The 12,089-nt window shown below is 35.3% G+C and overlaps 1 protein-coding gene and 1 non-coding gene across 2 annotated transcripts; both read left to right on the forward strand.

Annotated features, from left to right (window-relative positions):
• Nucleotides 1–1,093: 1,093 nt before the first annotated feature.
• Nucleotides 1,094–7,883, forward strand: LOC136230286 (protein THYLAKOID FORMATION1, chloroplastic). The gene is made up of 5 exons (XM_066019317.1): nucleotides 1,094–1,456; nucleotides 2,647–2,914; nucleotides 4,286–4,499; nucleotides 5,960–6,075; nucleotides 7,500–7,883. Exons 1-5 carry the CDS (start codon nucleotides 1,264–1,266, stop codon nucleotides 7,588–7,590), a joined length of 882 nt encoding a protein of 293 aa, XP_065875389.1. The 5' UTR covers nucleotides 1,094–1,263; the 3' UTR covers nucleotides 7,591–7,883.
• A 3,635-nt stretch (nucleotides 7,884–11,518) lies between these two features.
• Nucleotides 11,519–11,637, forward strand: LOC136231621 (5S ribosomal RNA). Its single transcript, XR_010689992.1, has one exon. It is a non-coding gene; the product is annotated as a 5S ribosomal RNA (ribosomal RNA).
• The last annotated feature ends 452 nt before the right edge of the window (nucleotides 11,638–12,089 follow it).

The following is a 12,089-nucleotide window of genomic DNA, read 5'->3' on the forward strand; positions in this document are numbered from 1 at the left end:
CATCTAAAACACAATAATATATAAAAAAAATTATGATGGGTAACGGGTACCGGGTACCTTGGAGGGTATTCCCATACCCGTCCCATTACCCTAAAGGGTAATGGTTTTGATCTCATACCCGTCTCATACCCTTTTATACATGGTACGGATAGTCCCATTAGAATCGGGTAGTATTGGATACCCGCGGATAGAGTACTCGTTGTCATCCCTAACCACAAGAAGCAAGACTAGGAGCTTTAAGCAAGAAGAAAATGTTTCAAAATCTTAGTGGCTAATTCCAAAACCTCAATTCGAATTTCACTTTCAGTGAAAAGGATAAGCCCTTTTTTCTTAACTAGCATTTCAAATTTTGGATAACTTATGTACAAAATTGATCTAGTTTGAAAACATTTGGCTAAATCATTAGCCAAATATCCTCAATATTGATAAATAAGACCAATTTTATCCTGAACGTTTAAAATAGTAAAATTTAATCCTGAATCTTAGCAGTAAAGTGCAAATATATCTTAATATTGATACGTTGGGTTAATTTGAGAAATAATTCATCAAACTTTCTTCTCAATCGTGAATTTTGTCATTTATACTTCACATGTGCTCCATTTTATCACTCATTAGTAACAGACCACAAACATATAAATAGACGTAAAAAATTAAAATAAAAACAAAAAATTATAATTTTTGTATGAGTTGGACAAAAAAAAAAAAATTTCTTCGAATTTAACATTATTAATCTCCAATTCTATTATTAAATAACAGAAAATGTGAATATTTTTAGAACCAGCTAATATGCAACGGTTGCGGAATAAAAAGTAAAATATATAATATCTGAAATTAATCAAACTAAATGTTTGTCCGATAGAAGTAAAATATTCAGAGTATTTTTGCACTTTATTCCCAAAAAAAAATGATAAGGGAGAAAAAAAAAAGTAAATCAGGGAAACGACACCGTTTCTATGCAAGAGAAGCCACAGCCACAAGAAGCAAGAGTACGAGCTTAAGCAAGAAGAAAACGTGGCAAAATCTTAGTGGCTAATTCCAAAACCTCAATTCGAATTTCACTTTCAGTGGAAAGGATAAGCCTTTTTTCCTAACCTCACTTTCTTTCCTTTTCTCACTTCCCAAACAAGACTAAACCATAATTCAATCATGGAATGCCATTGTTAATCCCTCTAGTTTCTCTGCATTTTCTCTCCTTCTCCGCTATGTTATAAGAAAACTTCAATTTTCTTCCAAACCCCTCAATTCTTCCTTCGTACAACAAAAATGGCGGCAGTTACTTCAGTTTCCTTCTCTGCAATAGCTCAATCGTCCACCGAGAGAAAGCCTTTTGCTCCTTCTTCCCGTTCAAATTCCGATTCGTTCCGCTTCCGTCTGGGGTTTTCTTGCCATTATATGGGTGTTAGAACTTCCAATTCCAGTTCTCGGATGGTTGTTCATTGCGTGTCTACTGCTTCTGGTAACTTGCTTTTTCGTTTCTGATTTCGTTTTTGTTTTTGTTTTTGAATGTGATGGAATTCGTGGTTTCAATGCATTATTGTGTGTTGTGATGAATTGCTGTTTGGGGGATTTTTAGTAGTGATTAATTTGGGATTTCTCATGTCTCTATATCTGTTGAAGAGGATGATTTTATGAATGATTTAGTCATAATTAAAGGGAAAGGGCTTACTGTAGTTACTTAATTTGGTAAATCTCTCCTACATTCACTCTTGTTTAGTGTTCCAGTTCACAAAAGTTCATTTTGTAGCAATAAAATAGGCCTAATACATGTACTTGGCCAAAACTTCAACTGTCCTTAACTTTCAAAAGTTTCAAATGACTATCTATTCTTGTCGAAGTTTTAGGGTTATCGAATGCAATTGGATAAGAATAAGGGGTTATTGAATGCAATTGGATACAAATAGAGAGTTATTGAATGCAATCCTACAAAAGTAGGGGTTTATTTATAAGACAAGAATAGGGGTCATTTGGAATTTTTGAAAGTTCAATTCAGGGAGGTTTTGAAGTTTTGAGCCAAGTACAGGATGCAACAAATGTATTAAGTCCAATAATATAACTCATCTTTGCATTTTGTTCCAATAAAGTGAATTTGAACATTTTAAGGCTAAATTCTCGTTGGAAATTTTGATTAGTATGCTTAGTCCATTCAACCAAACTACCTCAGCGTCTCTTGTACTAATTCACTGCCACATGGAAGTAAATTAATACACATGGTGATGATGCACGGAAACTGAAATGGAAATAGAAATGGACACCGGGAAACTTTATTTCTAAGAAAATTTAGCTAGGAAGCGGTAATGGAAACAGAGACGGAACGCCGAAATCCTAGTGAAGAAGAGTTTCCGTGCACATAGGCGAGAATTTGTTCCGAAATGTTCGAAGTGATTTTATTGGTACAAAATGCAAAGATTAATTATTTATGGATACAAAAAATGAACCTTAATCATCCAAACTTCAATGATCGTTAGTGCGAATGCGATTCACCCTCTAAGTTTGCAATGCTCACGTTTTCTGCTGAAGAATTAGAAGTGGAAAAAGTCTGTGTTTTTCTTATTTATGGATTTACTTGAGTTGTAGAGTTCAATTAACACATTTGCAGAACAGTTTTCCAATTTTTTTTCCTTTTGTTCTGATTGGAATGGCTTACAGATGTGCCTACTGTATCTGAGACCAAGTTCAGTTTTCTTAAGTCCTACAAGAAACCAATTCCAAGTATCTACAACACTGTTCTCCAGGAGTTGATTGTTCAGCAACATTTGATGAGGTACAAGAAAACATACCGTTATGATCCTGTCTTTGCTCTTGGTTTTGTTACTGTGTATGATCAACTCATGGAAGGATACCCAAGCGATGAGGACCGAGAGGCGATTTTTAAGGCTTATATCAACGCATTGAATGAGGAACCTGAGCAATATAGGTTTGTCTTCCATATCAACTGTTCTTCTTCTTTCCATGTGCCAAAACTTTACTTGACATTTGTATGAAGTGCATTGCATTGCATCTCATTTCAATTTCATTTCAGCAATCTAAGGGTTGGCTTAGACTACTCTTTGGTATTTGTGCTTTCTACTTGTTCGAAACCACCGAAATTATTTAACTAGTTGAATTCGAGACTCACAAAAGTAGACATGCCAAATGAATGCAAATGTTATATGAATAGCTAGGCTCAGGCGCGCTTCAGGCTCTAAAGGTGCTAGGCTCTAGGCATGTAGTATGAGAAGCCAAAAGGCGGTATATTCAAGAGGCCTGGGCCGGATGCACCTTTGGTAGCCTAGTGCCTAGTTGGAGATGTGCCTAGGCGTAATTTCATAGCCACATAATTTTCTTTTAGGGTTCCAAGTTAAAAGTGGTTGTTTCAATCTCAACCCTTCTGTATCTAATATCTATATCATCTACGGTTGCAGAAAGTGTTTATCATACTAGAGTAGGAAAAAATATCATGAATATTTCTACTTCAATTGTTAGGCCTAGGCCAAAGGAGAAGGCTAAAGCACCATCTTCTAGTGTTCGAGAAAGAACTAGAGTTCTTAGAGATGAGGAGGATGAATAATCTAGCTCTATAGTCTTGTAGATGAATCTTAAGATGAAGAGAATGAAATTGATAACCTTGAAAATGAATTTGATGTTGGAGATGATGATATTGGTGGTGATGACTTTGATGAGTGATAATTATGAACTATGGAGACTTTAGTCTTGATGAAAAGTAGTTATTAGACTATCAGGGGCGTTCGGTTCGTGCAAGGGTAATGGAAAGGAATCCAGAAAGGGAAACAAAGTGAAAGGAAAGGAATGACCCTGAATTCCTCCCTCTGTTTGTTTCGGTTCCAGAAAGAGAATGATATACCCCTGATTCTTTTTGTAGCTGTTTGGTTCAAAGGAGAGAATCAACCAAAGTTGTGGATTCTTTTTAACCAAAGAAGGAGAAGTTAAGGGGATACTAAAGGGCATTGCAGAAAGGGCTGGCAATGGGAGTTTCAACTATAGTCATTAATTATCTTAGGATTTGACTGAACTTCACTTCAGATTTAGCATCTATCATTATGAATTATAATTATGGAAGAGTTAATAGTTATTTTGAATTTGTTTCATGCTTGAATTTATGATTAAGATTACTGATGATTGGATATAATTTACTATTTTGACTATTTGTTGCATTTTAGTAATGTTAATTGTTGTTATTCATGGTTTTATGTATTATTTTTCTTTAGTGCGCCTTTAACAGTCAATACATTTGAAAAACTTCCACCAGCATTTAGTATAGTTTTTGACAATGGTTGTTGCAATGTAGAAATGATGCAAGAAAGTTGGAAGAGTGGGCTCGATCACAGTCTTCCGCTTCGTTAGTTGAGTTTTCAACCAAAGAAGGAGAAGTTGAGGGGATACTGAAAGACATTGCAGAAAGGGCTAGCAATGGGAGTTTCAGCTACAGCCGTTTCTTTGCAGTTGGCCTATTTCGTCTTCTCGAGCTGTCAAATGCTACTGAACCCACAATATTAGAAAAGGTGGAGTCTTTGCATTCCTTTGTTGTAGTTTGTATCATCGTCTATTGCTTGATTTAGTTGCATTCAAAGGCTGGAGTTCTTAGATTTTATGTGAATATTGTTTTGCTTATCGGTTAGTTTCATAATTCTAAGCTTGCTAGCTAGGAAGCATTGACACGGATACTCTTTCGGGTGCGGGTATGATAAACGGCATTTTTTAAGGATATAAGACACGAGTACAACGGAACACGCCAAATATGTATATATATATATATATATATATATATATAACATTCTAGTCATTATAAACCATAAATAACATCCATAATAAGTAATTAATTCATCAAAAAGAAACATTTAGTACTTCGAACTATTTAAACTACCAAAAACGGGACGCCTGCTATATTCTTTTCATTAGATTTTGATTTCCTTTTTTCATTAGTGTTTTCTTTTTTTATATATATCAACCTCTGTTTTTTTTTTTGTAAAATTAAATAAAAATACCTCTATATTCTACTTAATTAACTTAGAATCCGTGTCCCAAAGCGTCCGAGAAGTGTCCTCGAAGTGTCCCTATTAAAAAAGAGGGGACACTTATTTTGGAGTGTCGGGTACGTGTCCCCGGAGTGTCGGAGTGTCCGACACTCGTAACGTTAACCTCTAAGAAGTGTCGGTGCTTCCTAGCTTGCTAGTTTTCCTACTCTTTTTCCTTTACTTCTAGACAGTAATTCTTTCTTCCAAGTTGACTGAATCAATTGTAGTGGTGGCAATTCGTGTAAGCAGGTCATGTTCGTATCGTGTCAATTATTGGGTTTGTGTCAAATGAGTCCATTCTAACCCAACCCTAGAAAATTTCGTATCATATATGTGTCAACTCAACCGGGGTTGGTTCTTACTACCTCTGATAATGGTGATATTTGAAAATATAGAAGGATATAGTAGTACTTCTAAATATTTATGTCGTTTTTGGATTAGCATATTAACTCTAGCTGTCCAAAAATTTGACCAAATCTATGTAACAAACCCCTGATATGCTTATATCACGTGGATTCGTGTAATATGTTCACAGGTCATATGTTAAGGATGACATATAAAAATATTGGGGGTTTCGAGTCGTGTTTGCGGGTGACAATTGTATTTTATTACTTTTTTATGACATGTTAAAACATGAGAAAATATAATAATAATTTTATATATTCATGTTATTTTTGAGTTAAGTGGGCATCCCTAATCCAACCTGGAAATTTCTGTGTCAACCCAAAAGTGATCCATCAAATTCATCTTCGGGTTTGTGTCGTGTTGTTGGGTCGTGTATACAATTGTCACCTCTATCGACTGTGTCTTCTGGCTGTATAATCATTTATAAATTATAGCTTTATTCTAATTCATAATTTCAAATATTCGTGTCATTTTATAGAACGTTCATAAGAGAGATTTACAATTGACGGGTTGACATCTTTGTTTTCGCTGCTATTGAACAGCTCTGTGCAGCATTAAATGTTAATAAGAGAAGTGTGGACCGGGACCTCGATGTGTACCGCAACCTCCTGTCTAAATTGGTTCAAGCTAAAGAGTTGCTCAAGGAGTATGTCGAAAGGTAAGAACGAAAACGATTGATTCTTCGTGTATTCGGTTTCTCATACTTCATTAGATAGCATGAACTTAGATCAATAGGTGTTATAATTGCATTTCATTCTAGCAGTAAGCAGTCGAACCACAACTTTTCAAACCGGAAAAATTGATTAGAAAATACGGTATCTTATTAAGTCACTGGTTCTTCGTGTATTTGGTTTCCCATACTCCATTAGATAGCATGAACTTAGATCAAATTGTGTTATAATTGCATTTCATTCTAGCAATAAGCAGTCGAACCGCAACTTTTCGAGCAGGAAAATTGATTACGGTATCTTATTAAGTCACTGGTTCTCCGTATATTCGGTTTCCCATACTCCATTAGATAGCATGAACTTAAGATCAATTGCTGTTATAATTGCATTTCATTCTAGCAGTAAGCAGTCGAACCGCAACTTATCGAACAGGAAAATTGATTAGAAAATATGGGGGTAAATTACACCCACGGCCACTGAACTTTACCCATTTTAACATTGTGGCCACTGAATTTTAATTCTTAACAGTATGGCTACCGAACTTTACACTTTTTAATACCAGTGGCCACTTAACACCGCAAAACAACCGTTGACGGTCTCAAAATAAAAAATTTGAAGAGTTAATGATATTCTAAGGAACTTTAATTCTTGAAAATTTTCGTTTTGAGGTCATTTAGGTGTTGTTTGATTAGGAGAGAGAAAGTAAATTTTTAGAGAGAGAAAGCTCCAAAAAGTGTGATTTTGGAAAATAAAAAATGTGGTTTCATGGTAAATGTCGTTCTGAACAACTTTTATTCTTGAATCTTTTCATTTTGAGGTCGTTAACGGTCATTTTGAGGAGTTAGTTAAAATTGAGTAGCCACCAGTGTAAAGGCCATACCGTTAAGAATTGAAGTTCAGTGACCATAATATTAAAATGGGTAAAGTTCAGTGGCCATGGGTGTAATTTACCCGAAAATATGGTATCTTATTAAGTCACCAGTTCTTCGTATATTCGGTTTCCCATACTCCATTAGATAGTATGAACTTAAGATCAATTGGTGTTATAATTGCATTTCATTCTAGCAGTAAGCAGTCAAACCGTAACTTTTCCAGCAGGAAAATTGATTAGAAAATACGGTATCTTATTAAGTCACCGGTTCTCTGTATATTCGGTTTCCCATAAGAAGTCCGACCGCAAGTTTTTAAACAGGAAAATTGATTAGAAAATACGGTATCTTATTAAGTCACCGGTTCTCTGTATATTCGGTTTCCCATAAGAAGTCCGACCGCAACTTTTTAAACAGGAAAATCGATTAGAAAATACGGTATCTTATTAAGTCACCGGTTCTCAAAATGACTGCCAATGAGAACTATGCTCGTATATGATCTTGTTCATAGCTGTTTCTTTCTCTTATACGTCTTCGATTTGCAGGGAAAAGAAGAAACAGGAAGAGCGGATAGGATCACAGAAGGCGAACGAAGCTGTAAAAAGTTGTTCGGGAGAACCTCAGTACATGATCTAGTCGTCAAATCGCTAACTGTTCCAACTTCACTGATTAAATCCTAAGCTTCGGCATCCTGATTCGGGATTTTTGCTTGATTCGGGAGTTTGTCTTCGCACCGCAACGTTTATATTTCGTATGTATACCACAAATGTATGTTGTTGTTCTTAAAATCTTATATCTCCATCTTCCTGTAAAATTAATCAACCACAGCTTTCTGTACCCTTCAAACAACTTTTGGGCTATTCTTTTTGTATTTGTACTTTCAATTAATAAGAGTACAATATCAGAAACAATCTGCTATTTAACGGATAGTTTCGTCCATCTCGTTTCTGCTCTCTCTTTGGTCTTAAAAATGTTGGGTTTAAGAACGAGTGATTATGATTACGTTGGCAATAATCCTGCAAAAGGTGGATTGTTCAGAACAGTTTTGGGGCGTGAACTTTATTTACGCGACGTACTTGGTTTGATGTCTAGTTGTTTTTGTACACGTAGATGGAATTGTTAGAGCATATGTACCTTTTCGAAGGGCAGCGTAGAAGGATAGTGTCGAAGTCATTATAGGGGTAAATTACATAACCTTTTTCCTATTTCACATTTTGGTATACAACACACAAAATTGTACGACCTCTTGGTGACCTCCCAGGTGTGTACAGCCGGTAATTGTGATTGGTCAACGCGTCACGTCAACAATTTGACATCTCTAAAAGTTAATAGTTGAATGGTCAACGCACCACATCAGCAATTTGAAATTGAAGTCAAAAGTTAGAGTGGTCAACGCGAAGTCAATGCGTCACGTCATCAATTTTGACTTTTAGGGAGATCAGTTTGCTGATGTGACGCGTTGACTTTGCGTTAATTACCGGTTGTACACTTTAGTGAGAGGTCACTAGAAGGTTGTAAAGTTTTGTGTGGAAGGGTAAATGTTGTATACCATATATATAATTTACCCTCGGTCATAGTGATCCTACTATTTTCAAAAAATATCATAGACGCGCCTATCGAGTTCATAAGTAGTAACGGAGCCAGAAATAAATATTTGGACGGTCGAAGGATGAAAATTTATTAAAAATCACAAAAAAAAGGAACTATCCATCAGTTCAGATTCTGTCGCTGATGTTAAATCTCAACTATCCAGATTCCTTCAATGATGTTAAATGAGTACGAATCGAATTACAATTTATGTTTAGCTGCAAATATTTTCTGTCAGTAATACTATTTTTTCTCGATTTCTACAAGATGGCGGGTCAGAACTAAATACTCGGAGTGTCAATTATTAAAATCACAAAAAAAAAGAAGGCTTAATACACAAATAACCTCATGAACTTGTTTAAATGTTGCAATTGTACATTCGAACTTTGAATTGTAACAACTTACTCCTCAAACTTGTCCAATTGTAAAACATAACCCCAAATTGCTGACATGGACTGCAATTGAAGAAACACGTGAAATACAAAAACTGCAACGCTCGTGAAGTGTGATACGAATTCGGAGAAATGTTTTTACAGCTGCTTCAAGTACGGAGTAAAAAAATTGCCAATTTGGGGTTATGTTTTACAATTGGACAAGTTTAAGAGGTAAGTTGTTACAATTGAAAGTTGGAGGGGGCAGTTGCAACATTTGGACAAGTTCATGACGTTATTTGTGTATTAAACCAAGAAAGAAATAGGCATCAGAGATGGATGGATAATTGGATCCAAATTTCGTCGGTGATGTTAAATCTGTGAGACTATGAGTAGAATGGACTTACAAATTACCTACAATATTTCTGTCGGTAATACCAATTTTTCTTGATTTCTACAATTAGTTGGCAGGTCAGAACTCAATACTCGGAGGGTCAATGGATGAAAAATTATTAAAAACCACAAAAAAAGTATTGGAACTATCCATCAAAGATGGATGGATTATTCAATACTTCCGTTATTAATGTTAAATTTGAGAGACCATAGTAATTTCAATTCATTTCAGTCCAGTTCAATAATTTATTATTATTTATTATTAGAACCATTATTATTATTATAAGTTTATTTATTTTAATTATTGCTATTTTAGAGTCTAATATTATGATTTCAGTTTAGTAGTATTCAGTTCAGTTCAATTTACTTAATTTCAGTCAAAAAGAACAGAACCTGAGTAGAATAGAGAGTAAATTACACCAATGATATCTCAATTTTACTCTAATTTCACAGTTTGGTACCTAGATTTTATTTTGTTCCAAAATTATGTCAAGCAAAGGTGATTGGACAATTTAGTACATTTGATTGATAAGTGACAAATGAACGCGAGTTTAACCATTTTGAATTAAAAATTTGGATCCATCGTATACTCAATTAACATAAAATTACAATACTACGCTTTAACTCTCTCGCTCTCTCAATTATGGGTTATCGTCAACAAATAAATCTGTCAATTATGGTTTCCAAGTTTCCAGTTGTTGCCTTCCTTGTGCCAATTATCGATTACGATTTCCAGGTTTCATGGGTGCATTTTTTTTACAATCCCGTTCAATGTTTTGTTTCAAAGGTCTCCCGGGATCAGGACCAGCGATTGGTGGCTTACTTAGCTTCCACAAGTTCTTGCTTCTTTATTTGTTGACACTTTGTCTTGAGCGACACGACTTAATTCATGGGAGACGTACTGTTTTCGCTTTGTGATATTATGATGCTCCATCAATGATTTTCTTCCTTTTTCACGATTATTGACGAATTCCCCATTATTTCGACAGAGAGGATAGTGTTGTAATTTTATGTTAATTGAATGTATAATGGATCTCAATTTTTAATTGAAAATAGTCAAACTCGTATTGACCAATTATTGACCGATCAAATGTACAAAATTATGCAATCATATATTTTCAGATAAAATGAAATCTAAGTATAAAGTGTAAATCAGGTACAATTCAGATACCATTGGTGAAATTTACTCATAGCATGGAATTACGACGCATGTAGTGACAAATATTTTCTGTCGCTAATACTAATTTTTGATCATTTGTCAAGATGTCCTGTCTGAACATTTGGATTTCACTTATTTTTTTCATGTACAGTCACAAAAAAATAGATTAAAGCTTCAAACTCCTAAAAAAAGGGCGGCCCGGTGCATTACGTGTCCCCGCTAAACGAGGGTCCGGGGAGGAGTCCCACCACAAGGGGTGTATAAGGGGCAAGCCTTCCCCTGCCAAATTTTTTGGCAAGAGGCCGCTCCTACGACTCGAATCCGTGACCTCTTAGTCACACGACAACAACGTTTACCGTTGCGCCAAGGCTCGCCCTCTAAAGCTTCAAACTCCTATTCACTTATTAATTTGATAAAAAGGTAATTGTTTAAAAATGACTAAAATTCCAAATCAAAAAATAACAATCAGGAAAAGAAATATATACTCAGGAATTTCGATCAACTGAGATGGGAAATGTCGACGTCTTCTGGGATCCTAAACGTTTCAGCTGCACCGAATTTCCTACGCTCTTCACTTTCTTCAGACTCTTCATCACTATCATCATCGTCGTCGTGATGGCTCAGCGACGAGGGATCATGAATGCTTTTAGATTTGCAATCATGAGTTGCAAGCATGTTGACTTGGCCAAGGTGATGTTAAATCTGTGAGACTATGAGTAGAATGGAATTAGGAAGCGGATTTTATGTTTAGCTACAATATTTTCTGTCGGTAATACTAATTTTTCTTGATTTTTACCATGAGTCGACGAGTCAGAACTCGATACTCGGAGGGTCAATGGATGAAAATTTATTAAAAAAATCACAAAAAAAACTAGGCATCAGAGATGGATGGATAATTGGATGCAGATTCCGTCTGTGAGACTACGAGTAGAACGGAATTACTACGGTAATTTTATGTTTAGCTACAAATATTTTCTGTCGGAAATAATAATTTTTCTTTCCACGTGAGTCGCATGTTAGAACTAACTACTCGTACGGTCAATGGATGGATTCAGGGTGCGATCATACCAGCACTAATGCACCGGATCCCATCAGAACTCCGAAGGTAAACATGCTTGGACGAGAGTAGTACTAAGATGAATGACCTCTTGGGAAGTTCTCATATTGCACCCCAAAACTTAACTAACCAAAACAAAATGGATGGATTCAAAATCATAAAAAAAAAAAAAAATACAAGAACTAAGCATCAAAGATGGATGGATAATTCGATCTGGATTCCGTTAGTGATGAATCTGTGATACGGAGTAGAATGGAATTACAAAGGAGATTTTATGTTTAGTTACAAATATTTTCTGTGGTAATTGATGCGGCTGAAGTATTGGCTTGCAAGTTCTTAGAACAATTTGATAAATTTTAATGCAATGGCGCTATAATTTATGCTAAAGGTTTGTGCTTTCTCGGCCAAATTCATTCGTTTAGGTCTCCGAAATTGCAATCTACTGTTTTTTAAGGTTTTTATGTAATTTTCTTTATAAGTCTTTTCGTATTCTGTAGGAAACAGTTTAGAGCTTCATTTTTGCTATTTAAGAAGCATTTATAGATATATTGGACAACTTTTAACATTC

This window comes from Euphorbia lathyris, chromosome 5, assembly GCF_963576675.1.
Source record: "Euphorbia lathyris chromosome 5, ddEupLath1.1, whole genome shotgun sequence".
NCBI lineage: Eukaryota > Viridiplantae > Streptophyta > Magnoliopsida > Malpighiales > Euphorbiaceae > Euphorbia > Euphorbia lathyris.

Coding starts and splice junctions, on each gene's coding strand:
- LOC136230286 (XM_066019317.1), top strand. CDS start 1,264: ATGGCGGCAGTTACTTCAGTTTCCTTCTCTGCAATAGCTCAATCGTCC. Junction 1,457..2,646: donor TTGCGTGTCTACTGCTTCTG/GTAACTTGCTTT, acceptor AATGGCTTACAG/ATGTGCCTACTGTATCTGAG. Junction 6,076..7,499: donor CTCAAGGAGTATGTCGAAAG/GTAAGAACGAAA, acceptor TTCGATTTGCAG/GGAAAAGAAGAAACAGGAAG.